At 43.9% G+C, this 16,491-nt stretch overlaps 2 protein-coding genes across 4 annotated transcripts in view; both read left to right on the top strand.

Annotated features, from left to right (window-relative positions):
* Positions 1 to 15,694, top strand: part of LOC105463720 (zinc finger protein 713) — a 58,891-nt gene extending 43,197 nt beyond the window's left edge. For all 3 annotated transcript variants that reach the window (XM_071095216.1, XM_071095215.1, XM_024787308.2), the window contains one exon: positions 8,916 to 15,694. In XM_071095216.1, coding sequence (XP_070951317.1) covers positions 8,916 to 9,940 — 1,025 coding nt within the window. In that variant the 3' untranslated portion in view covers positions 9,941 to 15,694. The remainder of the gene's footprint in view (positions 1 to 8,915) is intronic.
* Positions 1 to 16,491, top strand: part of LOC105463719 (mitochondrial ribosomal protein S17) — a 36,570-nt gene that overhangs the window by 8,385 nt on the left and 11,694 nt on the right. The gene's annotated exons all lie outside the window — the stretch shown is intronic.

Below are 16,491 nucleotides of genomic sequence, written 5' to 3'. Positions count from 1 at the left end.
GCATGCTTGTAATCCCAGCACTTTGGGAGATGAGGCAGGTGGATCACCTGAGGTCAGGAGTTTGAAGCTAGCCTGACCAACATGATGAAACCCTGTCTCTACTAAAAATACAAAAATTAGCTGGGCGTGGTGGCGGGCACCTGTAATCCCAGCTACTTGGAAGGCTAAGGCAGGGAATTGCTTGAACCTGAGAGGCTGAGGTTGCAGTGAGCCAAGATGGCGCCATTGCACTCCAGCCTGGGCAACAAGAACAAAACTCTGTCTCAAAAAAAAAAAAAAAAATTGAAACAGAAGTGTTACCCAACAATATTTATCCTTATCACTGTGTCTGATGAACACTAACATTTTCTGTCCTTTTTCAGCATATTCTTTTTGTTTCTAATTTGAATTTACTGAAGTCATAGCCCACTATAAATTGTGACACATTTTTAAATTAATAAAAGAGAACCAAAAATATGATGATGCTTTACATGTAAAAAGGATTAATATTTTTTCAAAAAAATTGTTTTCCCCCTTCCCTTTCTCCCTAATTCTCTCCTTCCTTTCCCTCTCTCCTTCTTTCCCTTCTTACTTCCTTGTTTCCTTCCTTCCTGTTTCCTAAACAATTTAGTTCAAAAGGCATGGATGGGCCTGAGCAGGGAAAACATCTGCTCAGCAAGGCATGCCCTGGTGCAGAGGCCCTGCAAGATGTTCTTCAGGTTGCCCAGTGGCATCACAGCATGCTCATACTGACCACAGGCCTGTCTAGAAGGTATCCATTCTTAGATACAAAGGAGGTCATAGGTGCCCCAGACATCTGATTTTACTAAAGACTCATACCCCTAAAGTGGATCCAGGGAATATAGAGTCAGTGGGGACAGATAATGGGCAAAAATAGTAGAGACATTGAGACTACAGTAATCTGTGCCAATCCCCAGTTTTTTGTTATTTTTTTATAAAGAGCCCTCAGGCAAGATTAATGGAAGCCCGATGAACACCTGCCATAAGCCAGAGGGCCTTAGTCTGTAGCTATGCCCGATGTCTTACAATCACTTAACTTGGGATTTGGACACAAGTTAGATTTCATGTCATTCTCACTGTGGGCAAGGGAAGCTCCTCTGCTTCCACGTCTGAAAACAGTTTCTTCCAAAGAGCACTTTGTCTATAATCTTAGACAACAGGCAGGTAGGTAGCATGAGATCTGATAGCAGACTTAGGTGAAAGTACAAAGAAGGGCTTGGAGGTTTCAGTGAATGATTGGGCCTCTAGCCAGGTGAGGCCAAACCAGGAAGGAAGTAGACAGTGGATAATGAGTGACCAGTATTTCTGCATGCTCCCTTATGCATGGCTTGGTGGGGGCTTTATCCTCCTCAATGCCCACCTTCCTTTTGAAAGCAGTTATAATCATATCTGCTAACACAGGGGACCTAGATTAGCTGAGGAACTGGGGCAAATAGAATAGTTTGTTCCTCAAAGCTGCCTAAAAGCCCAAGGCAGTCTTTGCCTCAATCTGCAATTTGGTGCTGGGATGTAGATGGGCCACCCTTTGATTGAAGATGTGAGTATGCCTTGGGACCGTCCTCAGTGAGTGATCAGCATCTCTACAGTGCATGCACAGGCTCTCCTGGTATCAGTAGATAGCAAGTGTGTCAGGCAGCTGCAGGAGTTTTTCCATTTCCCTCACGGAGGCAAGATGTGGAAGGAAGGAAATCAGCAAAAGTGGCCATGATCATCGTGATACAGCTGCCATGTTTCCAGGGACAAACTAAAGTTCTGGAAGCTAGAGCTTAGGCAATGAATGCCTTGAACTCCAGGCTGCTGGGCAGTAGGAGCCTAGAGGACCATACCTCCCTGTGAGTTCAGGAGCCAGGTCCACAGGCTACAGATTCAGTGCTAAGAGACCATGAGAGGCAGTCTGTAGAGCTCCAGCCATCATTTCAAACACTCGGGAGTCAAAGCCCATGTGCAAACAAGCCTTTTGGCTGAAAAGAAAGTGTTCCAGTTGATAGTTTGGTTGAAATAATACATTGGTTTAAAATTAATCTTCTCAATCAGGTATAACTGTAATCACATGTACTTTTAATTTTTCCACATGTAATTTAATCTTAGACCATAGTCATTTGTATATATTTTGTACATCTATTAATCTGTTTTCCATAACTTTTTGACTTGGACTTTTTTTTTTTCTTTTAAAAATTTGTGGCCAGGCGCCGGGCGCGGTGGCTCACGCCTGTAATCCCAGCACTTTGGGAGGCTGAGGCGGGCGGATCACAAGGTCAGGAGATCGAGACCACGGTGAAACCCCGTCTCTACTAAAAATACAAAAAATTAGCCGGGCGCGGTTGTGGGCGCCTGTAGTCCCAGCTACTCGGGAGGCTGAGGCAGGAGAATGGCGTGAACCCGGGAGGCGGAGCTTGCAGTGAGCCGAGATCGCGCCACTGCACTCCAGCCTGGGCCGGGCGACAGAGCGAGACTCCGTCTCAAAAAACAAAAAACAAACAAACAAAAAAAAAAATTTGTGGCCAGGCACAGTGGCTCACACCTGTAATCCCAGCACTTTGGGAGGCCAAGGCAGAAGGATCACTTGAGCTCAGGAGTTTAAGACCAGCCTGGGCAACATAGGGAGACTTCGTCTCTACCAAAAAAAAAAAAAAAAAAAAAAGGCTGGGTATTATGGCACGTGCCTGTGGTCCCACCTACTCTGGAGGCTGAGGCAAAAGGATTACTTGAGCCCAGGAAGTCAAAGCTGATGTGAGCTATGATCACACCACTGCACTCCAGCCTGGGTGACAAAGCAAGACCCTGTCTCAAAAAAAAAAAAAACCCACAAATCTAATATATGTTTGGCCAACTAACTACTCTTGTTGTGCTATTTGTAATAACAAGAAACTACAACCTAAATGTGAATCGGTTAAAAATACTTTGGTACTGACGGGGCGCGGTGGCTCACGCCTATAATCCCAGCACTTTGGGAGGTCGAGGCAGGCGAATCACAAGGTCAGGAGTTCAAGACCAGCCTGATTAACATGGTGAAACCCCATCCCTACTAAAAATACAAAAAATTAGCTGGGTGTGGTGGCAAGCGCCTGTAATACCAGCTACTCGGGAGACAGAGGTCACAATGAGCTGAGATTGCACCACTGTACTCCAGCCTGGGTGAAAGAGTAAGACCCTGTCTCAAAAAAAAAAAAAAAAACATTTCACACATAAGATCTTAAGTTCTACTTTTACTCCTATAATTTTTGTTTGTTTGTTTGTGACGGAGTTTCACTCTTTTTGCCCAGGCTGGAGTGCAATGGCATGATCTTGGCTCACTGCAGCCTCCGCCTCCTGAGTGCAAGTGATTCTCCTGCCTCAGCCTCCTGAGTAGCTGGGATTCTTGGCTAATTTTTTGTATTTTTAGTAGAGACAGGGTTTCACCATGTTGGCCAGGCTGGTCTCGAACTCCTGACCTCAGGTGATCCGCCCGCCTCAGCCCCCCAAAGTGCTTGGATTATAGGCATGAGCCACTGCGCCCAGCCTCTTACTATAATTTTATGCTTGAATTTACTTATTTGACTTTACTGTATTAAATGAGTGGGAATAGTTTGTTGGCCATGCATAATCTAATTTTTGTTTTGTTTTGTTTTTGTCATTGTTGTTTGTGAGACAGGGTCTCACTTTGTCGCCCAGGCTGAAGTGCAGTGGCACAATCTCAGCTCACGGCAACTTCTGCCTCCCAGGCCCAAGCAATTCTCCCGCCTCAGCCTCCCCAGTAGCTGGGGCTATAGGTGCGCACCACCACACCTGGATAATTTTTGCATCTTTTTGTAGAAACAGGGTTTTGCCATGTTGCCCAGGCTGGTCTTGAGCTCTTGGGCTCAAGCATTTGCCCACCTTGGCCTCCCAGAGTGCTGGGTTTACAGGAAAGAGCCACTGTACTGAGCCTAATTTTTTGTTAAGGATAATTTAAAAGGGTTGGGGCTACCAGATTTTGTGTGGGTGAACATGATGAAATCAATGACTTAGGAAGAATAATTTAGTTTTATTATGCTGAATAATGAAATAGGAGGAAAGACTGTTGGCAAAGAGATTAGGATATCCTTAAAACAGAGGCTCTTAAACTTTTTTTGAATCTTGAACCCCTTTGAAAATCTAATGAAAGTTGTGGTTCTCGCTCTAGAAAAATATACGTAGGTACTTGCCCACAAAACTTTGTGTTCAATTTTAGCAGGTCTACAGATCCCCAGTACCACCAAAACATTCACAAAAGAAATAAACCAGCCCATAAATATATGGGGAAATGTTCAAGCTAACATAATGAAATAAATAAAAATTAAAGCATGGATGAGGTACCATTTTTCACCCATCAAATTGGCAAAATCAAAATGTTATCACATCCTATGTTGGGAATGGTGTGGGTGAAATGAGTTACATTTCACACTGTTAGGTGCATTTGGTAGAGCCTTATGTGTGTTTGGTCACCCAGGCTTAGGTGCAGTGGCACAATCATGACTCACTGCAGCTCCAGCCTCCCTGGGCTCAGGTGGTCCTCTCACCTCAGCCTCCCTAGTAGCTAGGATGGCAAGCGCATGCCACCACACCTGGCTATGTTTTTTGTATTTTTTGTAGACACGATTTCGCTGTGTTGTCCAAGTTGGTCTCGAACTCCTGGCCTCAAGCAATCTGCCTGCTTTGGCCTTCCAAAATGCTAGGATTACAGGCGTGAGCCACTGTGCCCAGTCATGGTAGAGCCTTTTAAGAGAACAATTTGACAGAATTTATCAAAATGTATACTGTGCAAACCCTATGATCTGGCATTGCTTTTTTTTTTTTCTGAGATGGAGTCTTGCTCTGTTGCCCAGACTGGAGTGCAGTGGCGCGATCTTGGCTCACTGCAACCTCTGCCTCCCAGGTTCAAGTGATTCTCCTGCCTCAGCCTCCCGAGTAGCTGGGATTACAGATATACACCACCACACCTGGCTAATTTTTTGTTTGTTTTTTGAGATGGAGTCTCGCTTTGTCACCCAGGCTGGAGTGCAGTGGTGCGATCTCGGCTCACTGCAAGCTCCGCCTCCCAGGTTCATGCCATTCTCCTGCCTTAGCCTCCTGAGTAGCTATGACTACAGACGCCAGCCCCTATGCCCGGCTAATTTTTTTTTTTTTTTTTTTTTTTTTTGTATTTTTAGTATAGATAGGGTTTCACCGTGTTAGCCAGGATGGTCTCAATCTCCTGACCTCATGATCCGCCCGTCTCAGCCTCCCAAAGTGCTGGGATTACAGGCGTGAGCCACCACGCCCAGCCTAATTTTTGTATTTTTTTAGTAGAGGTGGGGTTTCACCATGTTGGCAAGACTGGTCTTGAACTCCTGACCTCGCAATCCACCTGCCTCAGCCTCCCAAAGTGCTGGGATTACAGGCATGAGCCACTGCACCTGGCCTGGCATTGCATATTGTCTGTCATATTGAAATACTAACTTAGGTCCATAAGATGTTTGTGTAAGGATGTTCATTGCATTATTCTATGAAATAGCAAAGAAAATTGGAAACCTAAAACTTAACAGCAGGAGAAAAGAGTTTTTAAAAGTAGGATATGCCCTTTGAAAAGAATGAAGTAGATCTATATATATATATATACACACACATACACACACACACTCATTTAGAAAGAATATTGTTGAGTAACAAAGTTACATAGGCAATACATACATTATCCTGTTTTGGTTTAAAAATAAATTAAAACTATGTATGTATAAATACATACACAGTTACTCATATATATGTGTGTGTTAGAAGGGATTCTTCCTTCCTGAGAGTTGACAGAAGATACCTGCGTACCAAAGTAGGTGTAGGAACCCTCACCCACATCTCCATGAGCATAGTAAATGACCTCATGAACCTCATCCCTCGGCCAGCCAGAGCAAGGCTATAAGAAAGATCTGAGAGAGGCCAGGCATGGTCACTCACACTTGTAATCCCAGCACTTTGGGAGGACGAGGCAGGCAGATCATTTAAGGTCAGGAGTTCAAGACCAGCTTGGCCAACATGGTGAAACCCTGTCTCTACTAAAAATTTAAAAATTAGCCAGGCATGATGGTGTGCACCTGTAGTCCCAGCTACTCGGGAGGCTGAGGTGGGAGAATCACTTGAACCCGGGAGGCAGAGGTTGCAGTGAGCTGAGATCACACCACTGCACTCCAGCCTGGGCAACAGAGTGAGGCTCTGTCTTAAAAAAGAAAAAAGAGAGAGAGAGATCTGAGAGGGACTTCTGTGAGGAGACTGGGTAAAGAGCAGAAAACCATGTTGTGAGTTCCTAACCCCCTTTTGAGGGAAGAGGTAGAAGGATGCATATTAAGGGTTGAGCCAAGATGGAATGGTTAGAAGTTTCCCCACCCAGTTTCCCTTGACAGTTCCTGCAGAATTAGTGATGATACTGCCATCAAGTGTCCCAATTAAGACAACAATTATCTGGTTACCCAGGTTCAAGGGGACCACTCTGGCAGCTGTAATGTCTGTTCTCTGTGGTTGGAAGGTGAAGACTGGTGTGGACCTCATGTCTAAGAAAGCTGAAGCTGACCCTCTCAAAAAGTCCAAGACCAGGAAGAGATGACTTAAATGGCCTTTGTGGGTTAGCCAGGAGAAGCTGCTGAATTGGGATGAGTCTGTACTGCACAGCTTTGTTGGGGCAAGGTATCATCATTGTTTCCTGTGGGTCAGCCAGCGTGGTCTTGGATCTTGTCATTAGGGTGCATGCCCAAAGTAGAGATCTATCTATCTAGGTTATGGAAATGACAAGGGGTGAGGGGAAGGTGTCTAGCAAGAGCCTCCCAAAAGTGATAAAACTTCTCCAAAATGAAGCCATTTTAACCATCTGCAAGCTGAGAATGTGAAGCCACTCAGCCATACAAAAACAAGCCATTCTCTTCATCTCTTCTCCCTCCACACAGTCCCTAATCCTTAACTCTTGTTAGAAACTAAACTACAGTGAGTGGGCTGAGTGCGGTGGCTCATGCTTGTAATCCCAGCACTTGGGGAGGCCAAGGCGGGCAGATTATCTGAGCTTGGGAATTCGAGACCAGCCTGACCAACATGGCAAAACCCTGTCTCTACTAAAAATACGAAAGATTAACCAGGTGTGGTGGTGCATGCCTGTGGTCCCAGCTACTTGGGAGGCTGAGGCACGAGAATCGTTTGAACCCAGAAGGCAGAGGTTGCAGGGAGCCTAGAGCACACCACTGCACTCCAGCCTGGCCACAGAGCAAGACTGTCTCCAAAGAAAATTAAAATTAAAATTTAAAAAACTACAGTGAGAGAGTGAGGGCAGGGGTGAGCAGGGAAGTAGTAAAGTGGGGAAAGAAGCAAGAGAGTAAAGGCAAAGAGACTCATGGGGAGATGGTAGAGTGGGGGAGCAACTCAAGTAGGGAGAAAGATAGAACATGACCCTTTCTATAACCCATCCAGGGGAAGGGAAAGGAATTACTTTTGGGGTTTTGACTATTACCCAGGACTGATCATTTTAATTATTGTGTAGATACTGTGTTTGTGACAATGTAACAGTAGGAACATCTGTTACCTAAGAATTAAGGGGAGGCTGGCAGCAGTGGCTCACACCTGTAATCTCAGCACTTTGGGAAGCCCAGGCAGGAGGACTGCTTAAGGCCTAGAGTTCCAGACCAGCCTGGGAAACATAGTGAGACCCCGTCTCTAAAAAAAAATAAATAAATAAATCAAAATATTAGTCAGGCATGGTGGCACACACCTGTAGTCCTAGCTACTTGGGAAGCTGAGGTGGGAGTATTGCTTGAGCCCAGGACGTGGCTGCAGGGAGCTATGATCATGCACTACACTCCAGCCTAGGTGACAGAGTGAGATACTTTCTCAAAAAATAAGAATTAAAAGGCTGGGTGCAGTGGCTCATGCCTATAATCCCAGCACTTTGGGAGGCTGAGGCAGTCAGATCACCTGAGGTCAAGAGTTCGATATCGGCCTGGCCAACATGGTGAAACCCTGTGTCTACTAAAAATACAAAAATTAGCTGGGCGTGGTGGCACACGCCTGTAATCCCAGCTCCTCCGGAGGTTGAGGCAGGAGAATTGCTTGAACCCGGGAGGTGGAAGTTGCGGTGATCCAAGATCTCGCCCCTGCACTCCAGCCTGGGTGATAGAGTGAGACTCCATCTCAAAAAAAAAAAAAAAAAAGGAGGGGAAAGCCATGGGACCTGTTCAAGTCTTCATCTAGAAGCAGAAGAAGAATACCTCCACTAAGTAAAGTTTAAAGAAGTTGTGGGAGACTAAAATGAAATTTAAAAATCATAATCCATAGGTCATGCTTGTCCAAAATATGGTTTTCATATATACATGTGTGAACATAGGGAAAATCTGACAAGACAGGCTCCGAACTATTAACAAGGATTTCTTTTAATGGATGGGATTCTTTCTTTACACTTTACACATTCTCACATTATTTGAATATGTGTCTATCAGCAAGTATTAGTTTTATCATTTTAAACAAAAGATAAAAATAGGAAGAAATACCGTTTAAATGAACAAGTAGCTGGCATTACAATCAAGTCATCTGCATATGAGATTTATAAAGGCCTGGCCTCAGATCAGCCTTCTGTAATTAATCATTCCTCTGTCTCCCACCACTGATCAGAGACTTCTCCCTGATACACCTTATTCTTGTGTCCATCTGCTTTCAAGCGCGGATACTCCTGGATGATCCCTTCTATGATTACTGCACATGTTTAAAAATTCCCTCTGCTCCTTGCTTCTTGTGACTTCTCATAGTCTTTCCCTTTGTGACGTGGCCACATTGGAAAACTTTCAATGCCATGTATGCCTTGTACACATTACTGTCAGTTTTATTTGGTAATTTGCTGTGCAATAATTTCTTCTTCCAATCATAGATAACATGAGAATATCGGAAAGTATTTGTATATTCTGAATTTCTTTTAGATGGAGAAAACAGACCCGAAATCAAAAAGTCAACCATAAGCCAGAATATTTCTGATGAAAATCAAACCCATGAGATGATAATGAAGAGACTCTCTGGAGACTGCTTCTGGTACTCCATCCTAGGAGGACTCTGGGATTTTGATTACCATCCAGAGTTTAACCAAGAAAACCACAAGAGATATTTAGGACAAGTAACTTTGACCCACAGAAAGATCACACAGGAGAGAAGCCTTGAGTGTAATAAATTTGCAGAAAACTGTAATCTGAACTCAAACCTTATGCATCAGAGAATTCCTTCTATTAAAATACCCCTGAATTCTGACACACAGGGAAACAGCATCAAACATAATTCAGACTTGGTTTACTATCAGGGAAATTATGTAAGAGAGACTCCCTATGAATACAGTGAGTGTGGAAAAATCTTCAATCAACATATTCTTCTTACTGATCATATTCATACCGCAGAGAAACCCAGTGAGTGTGGGAAGGCCTTCAGCCACAACTCATCTTTTACCCAGCCTCAGATGGTGCTTACAGGAGAGAAACCCTATAAGTGTGATGAATGTGGAAAAAGATTCAGCCAGAGGATACATCTCATTCAACATCAGAGAATTCACACAGGAGAAAAGCCTTTTATATGCAATGGATGTGGGAAAGCCTTCCGTCAGCATTCATCCTTTACTCAGCATCTGAGGATTCATACTGGAGAAAAGCCCTATAAATGTAATCAATGTGGTAAAGCTTTTAGCCGCATCACATCCCTTACTGAACATCATAGACTTCATACTGGAGAGAAACCTTACGAATGTGGTTTCTGTGGCAAAGCCTTCAGTCAGAGGACACATCTGAATCAACATGAAAGAACTCATACAGGAGAGAAACCCTATAAATGTAATGAATGCGGGAAAGCCTTTAGCCAGAGCGCGCACCTTAATCAACACAGGAAAATCCATACTAGGGAGAAATTATGTGAATATAAATGTGAGCAAACAGTTTGCCACAGTCCTTCACTTAGCAGCACATAACTTGTGGTGGGGGAAGTAGATAAATATATAAATGTAGGAGATTTTTTGGTCAGACCTTTTTATCCCATTCAATATCAAATTATTCATAGTGGAGAGAAAGCTTATACATAAACTTTCTTTCTTTCTTTCTTTCTTTTTTTTTTTTTTTTTTTTTTTGGGGGGCAGAGTCTCACTCTGTCACCCAGGCTGAAGTGCAGTGGTGCGATCTCGGCTCACTGCAGCCTCCACCTCCTGGGTTCAAGCAATTCTCTTGCCTCAGCCTCCCGAGTAGCTGGGACTACAGGTACGCACCACCACACCTAGCTAATTTTTTGTATTTTTAGTGGAGACGGGGTTTCGCCGTGTTGGCCAGGCTGGTCTCGAACTCCTAACCTCAGGTGATCTACCCACCTCAGCCTCCCAAAGTGCTGGAATTACAGGCGTGAGCCACTGCACCCGGTCATAAACTTTCAATGCATAGAAACCAAATTAATTTAAACCTTAAACTAGCAGCATATTACATTCCCAGGAGGGGTTATAAAAAGGAAAAATAATTTATTTTACAAATGAGATTATATTTGGAGTCATGTTCCAAATCTGATATAAAACTTTTTTAAAAATCAGAATTCCTTATCCAGGCATGGTGGTGCACAACTGCAATCCCAGCTACTCTGGAGACTGAGGCATGAGAATGACTTGAACATGGGAGGTGAAGGTTGCAGTGAGCTGAGATCATGCCACTGCACTCCAGCCTGGGCAACAGAGCAAGACTCTGTCTCAAAAAAAAAAAAAAAAAAAAAAAAAAAAAAAGAAATCCTATAGGCAACAACTTGTAATTACTCACCTGTAAGTTTTATGGTATAAATTTTTTTTTTTTTTTTTTTTGAGACGGAATCTTGCTCTGTCACCCAGGCTGGAGTGTAATGGCCCAATCTTGGCTCCCTGCAACCTCCGCCTCCTGGCTTCCAGCGATTCTCCTTCTTCAGCCTTACAGATGCGTGCCACCATGCCCGGCTGACATTTTTTTTCTAATTTTTAGTAGAGACAGGGTTTCATCATATTGACTAGGCTGGTCTCGAACTCCTGACCTTGTGATCCACCTGCCTCAGCCTCCCAAAGTGCTGGGATTACAGGCGTGAGCCACCGCACCTGGCAGTTTATGGTATAAAACTTTTAAATCTGAAATTTTCATTAATTAAAGACAGTGCTGGCTGGGGGCAGTGGTTCATGCCTATAATCCCAGCACTTTGGGAGGTCGAGGTGGGGCGATCACCTAAGGTCAGGAGTTTGAGACCAGCCTGGCCAACATGGTAAAAACCCCATTTCTACTAAAAATACAAAAATTAGCTGGGTGTGGTGGTGCACACTTGGACCACCTCCCAGCAGCTTGGGAGGCTGGCAGGAGAATTGCTTGAACCTGGTAGGCGGAGGTTGCAGTGAGCCAAGATCGTGCCAATGTACTCCAGCCTGGGTGACAGAGTGAGACTCTGTCTCAAAAAAAAAAAAAAAAGTAAAATTTAAAAATAAAGGCAATGCTGTAGTGCAACCAGTCACATTAACTTGAAATAAACATAAAAGAGTGGTATTTCACAAACATCAGTTATTTGTATGCTCTCTTTACAGTTTTTACCATATCTACTGTTTACCTAATATTCTTTATAAAGGGATGCAAAATTTTTCGCCTTCTCTTAGGAAATACTATTTAGCATATAAAACTAATAAGTTATATGCTAGTTTTATATGCTAATTAAATTTATTCTACTCTTCATCAAAATAGATACATAACCTTGAAATTAAAAATATTCATTGATGTACCACCCAAAATCTTGTGTGCCATTGTTTGAGAAACAGTGTGATAGTTTGTGGCAATATCCTGTGATGATTCTTTTTGCAATCTTGACATTATTTTCATCAAATGAATCCTAGGAACACTTTGAGAAGAGCCTTGAGGGAGACTTGAGGGTGCTATTGATGAACTTTGAAATACTGATTCAGAGAAGTCTGCTTTTCTATTTTGTTTTAGCTTTATATTTCTCTGTGGCAAGTCTAGATTTTTTCAGTTAAAATTATTTCTGCTGTATTTGTAGGATAAAAGTTTTAGGTTTTTGTAAAATAATGACCAGAGGCTAAGAATCCCACGCCACCCTGTATCACTGTGGAAGATGCAGAAGTGAGGAACTGTATCTGTGGGTGAGCCCTGGTGCCATGTTGAGGGTGGGAATCAGGGGAGAGCTGCAGTGGCTTATATAAACACCTAAAGAAGTAGTCTAATTGGCTTAATCATTTATTTTATTTATTGAAATATATATCTGGGCCAGGCGCAGTGGCTCACGTATGTAATCCCAGCACTTTGGGAGGCCAAGGCAGGTAGATCACTTGAGGTTAGGTGTTCAAGACCAGCCTGGCCAACATGGTAAAACCGAGTCTCTACTAACAATACAAAAATTAGCTGGGCGTGATGGTGTGCACCTGTAACCCCAGCTACTTGGGAGGCTGAGGCAGGAGAATTGCTTGAACCTGGGAGGCGGAGGTTGCAGTGAGCCGAGGTCGTGCCACTGCATTCCAGCCTGGGCAATAGAGCGAGACCCCATCTCAAAAAAAAAAAAAAAAGAAAGAAAAAGTAAAAAAAGAAATACGTATCTGAACACTTTTTTCCAAAAATAATTCCTATTAGTTTGTTTGCATTGCTATAAAGGAATACCTGAAACTGGGTAGTTTATAAAGAAAAGAAGCTTTATTTGGCTTATAGTTCTGCAGGCTGTCCAGGAAGTATGGTGCTGGTGTCTGCTTCTGTTGACGGCCTCAGAACGCTTCCAATTATGGCGGAAGGTCAGTGGGAGCCAGCATATTACAAGACAAGAGAGGGGTCAAGAGAGATGGGGGAGGTTGCAAGCTCTTAAACACTCAGCTCTCACATGAACTACCAGAGTGAGAACTCATTCAATAACACAGGGAGGACACCAAGCCATTCATGGGGGATCCACCCCCATGGCCCAAATACCTCCCACCAGGCCCCACCTCCAACATTAGGGATCACATTTCAACCTGAGATTGGAAGGGACAAATATCCAAAGTATAATATATCAGAATTTAAGGTGATTTTGTTCAGTCTCCCAAGTATCTGGGATTACAGGTGCGCATCACCACGTCCGGCTAATTTGTGTATTTATAGTAGAGACAGGGTTTCACTGTATTGTATTGGTCAGGCTGGTCTCGAACATTTAATCTCAGGTGATCCATCCGCCTCAGCCTCCCAAAGAGTTGAGATTACAGGCGTGAGCCACTGCGCCCAGCCCCACATTTGATGTTTTAAAGCATTCAAAATGTAAACGGTCATAAACCATGAAAGACTGCAAGTATAGGGACACTTTAGTTTCTTGGTTTTCAGGTTTCCTCTGTCTTCTCAGGCATGGTTGAAAAAACCGTAAGGTTAAGGCAGGAGTGCAATCTGCTTGCTTTCTCACCTTTCTTCTAACTTGAGCCTGGCTCAAGACTTCCCTGATTTCTTCTCCCCAAGAAAGGACTAGATTTTATAGGCCCTGAATCAAAGCTGAAATGATTTAAAGACTTTAAAAAACGAAAACACTAAAACCCCCAAAAAACCTCATTTCATTGTAGAAATTAAACTTTTCAAAAGCATTTTTGTCCCATGCAACAGTAGGTATGAAATAGTTAATGAAACCTTGAGTTGTTGTAGTCAGGGAGGCTTTCTAATAGTATTTTGTCCAAACATCTGTGCAGTGGCAATGCATTTTCAGGGCAACTCAATTCTGGAAGCATCCTCACCCCAAAAAAGCCACATTTAACATTCATTTGCCATTATGAGGCAGGATATAAGGCACTCAGATTTCAGGAAGGGAGAGAGTGAGCAAAGGTGAAGTCTCAGCAGAGGTATGTATTTTTTTTTTTTTTTTTTTTTTTTTGAGACTGAGTCTCGCACTGTCGCCTGAGCTGGAATGCAATGGCACTATCTTGGTTCGCTGCAATCTCCGCCTCCTGGGTTCAAGCCATTCCCCTGCCTCAACCTCCTGAGTAGCTGGGATTACAGGCGCCTGCCACTCCACCCGGCTAATTTTTTGTGTTTTTAGTAATGACGGGGTTTCACTATGTTGGCCAGGCTGGTCTCAAACTCCTGACCTCATGATCTGCCTGCCCTCGGCCTCCCAAAGTGCTGGGATTACAAGCGTGAGCCACCGTGCCCAGCCATGTATGTTCTTTTTAAAAGTAATCATGCGTGTCATCCCAGCACTTTGGGAGGCTGAGGCGGGCAGATCACGAGGCCAGGAGATCGAGACCATCCTGGCTAATTCGGTGAAACCCTGTCTCTACTAAAAATAGAAAAAATTGGCCGGGCAGGGTGGCTCAAGCCTGTAATCCCAGGACTTTGGGAGGCCGAGACGGGCGGATCACGAGGTCAGGAGATCGAGACCATCCTGGCTAACACGGTGAAACCCCGTCTCTACTAAAAAATACAAAAAACTAGCTGGGCAAGGTGGCGGGCGCCTGTAGTCCCAGCTACACGGGAGGCTGAGGCAGGAGAATGGCGTGAACCCGGGAGGTGGAGCTTGCAGTGAGCTGAGATCCGGCCACTGCACTCCAGCCCGGGCGACAGAGCAAGACTCCGTCTCAAAAAAAAAAAAAATACAAAAAATTAGCCGGGCGTGGTGGCGGGCGCCTGTAGTCCCAGCTACTCGGGAGGCTGAGGCAGGAGAATGGCGTTAACCTGAGAGGCGGAGCTTGCAGTGAGCCGAAATCGCGCCACTGCACTCTAGCCTGGGCGACAGAGCAAGACTCCGTCTCAAAAATAAAAATAAAAAATAAAAAAGTAATGGTTAAGGCCAGGTGTGGTGGCTCATGCCTGTAATCCCAGCACTTTGGAAGGCCGAGGCGGGCGGATCACGAGGTCAGGAGACGGAGACCATCCTGGCTAACATGGTGAAACCCCCTTTCTACTAAAAACACAAAAAATTAGCCAGGCGTAGTGGCGGGCACCTGTAGTCCCAGCTACTTGGGAGGCTGAGGCAGGAGAATGGCCTGAACCTGGGAGGCGGAGCTTGCAGTGAACCGAGATTACCCCACTGCACTCCAGCCTGGGCAACAGAGTGAGTCTCAAAAAAAAAAAAAAGGTTAATTACTCTTGGTAAAATCTTTGATCAAAGCTTAATTTTGTGGCTGGGCACAGTGACTCATGCCTGTAATCCCAGCACTTTGGGAGGCCGAGGTGGGCAGATCATGAGGTGAGGAGTTCGAGACCAGCCTTGCCAGTATGGTGAAACTGTCTCTACTAAAAATACAAAAATTAGCCAGACGTGGTGGCACGCACCTGTAGTCCCAGCTACTGGTGAGGCTGAGGCAGAAGAATCACTTGAACCTGGGAGGCGGAGGTTGCAGTGAGCCAAGATCATGCCACTGCACTCCAGCTTGGGTGACAGAGTGAGACTCCGTCTCAAAAAAAAAAAAAGGCTTACTTTTGCAACCAGGAAAAAAAAGAAAAAAATTTTGCAAAGAGTTCTAAAGGCTCCAGTACAAGGCAGTGTATCTGTATCACAGCACAGGTGAAAAACAAGAACAAGATGGAATTCTCAGAAGAGGATAAGCAGAACTTGGACATCCCAGAAAAAAAGGTGTCTGGACTGAACCCGACCACAGTTGGCCAAGGACTTTCACCAATTCTTCATACATAGGAATTGTTCATTAGAATCCTATTATATATTCCTTAGGGTCATAAATGATTCTGTTTATGTTAATTATACAGTAAACTTGGTGCGGATTCATTCTCATATTGTCCTTTATTCTCTTCAAAATGTTCCAAGTTAAGGAGTGAAACCTAAATATGAATACTGGTACTCCCAGTATACGGGAACCAGAGGTGTACACATTCCAGTACTTGTTTGTTATGACTTGTTTCTATCTAGGAAAGTAATATATTACCATTTCACATGTATTAGTTTCTTTGGTCCATCCAACCAAGTGTTGTTGTCCTTTTTCTATGAGAAGAAATACTTAAGCTACACATAGTAGTAGATGATTTATTATTCAGGGTTTCTCTGACTGAAATGTCACTATAACATCAGTCATTTTACTCCTAATCCAGTAGATACAAACAGTGCCTGGAACAGTCTTTTATAACACTCTGAAAACATTTGGTAAATATATGAACTTTAATAAAAGGAAAGATTGCTGCTCAACACCAAAATCTGTGTGACTATTTCTCATAACCTCAGAGTATTAGTAAAGAATTGTCCTGTTGATTGGTTCTTTTATGTCCAAAGAGCTTGTTAGCATGGAGAAAAATACTGATATGATTTGGCTTTGTGTCCCCACCCAAATCTCATCTCAAATTGTAATCCCCATGTGTCAAGGGAGAAACCTAATGGGAGGTGATTGAATCATGGGGGCATTTCCCCCCATGCTGTTCTTGTGATAGTGAGTGAGTTCTCATGAGATCTGATGGTTTTATAAGGGACTCTTCCCGCTTCGCTCACTCACACTCTGTCTTGCCTGCTGACATGTGAGACATGCCTGCTTCCCCTTTTGCCATGATTGTAAGTTTCCCGAGGCCTCCCCAGTCA

This window comes from Macaca nemestrina, chromosome 4, assembly GCF_043159975.1.
Source record: "Macaca nemestrina isolate mMacNem1 chromosome 4, mMacNem.hap1, whole genome shotgun sequence".
NCBI classification, from domain to species: domain Eukaryota; kingdom Metazoa; phylum Chordata; class Mammalia; order Primates; family Cercopithecidae; genus Macaca; species Macaca nemestrina.
The sequence above is the reverse complement of the archived record's forward strand: the minus strand, read 5'-3'. Positions and strand labels throughout refer to the sequence as shown.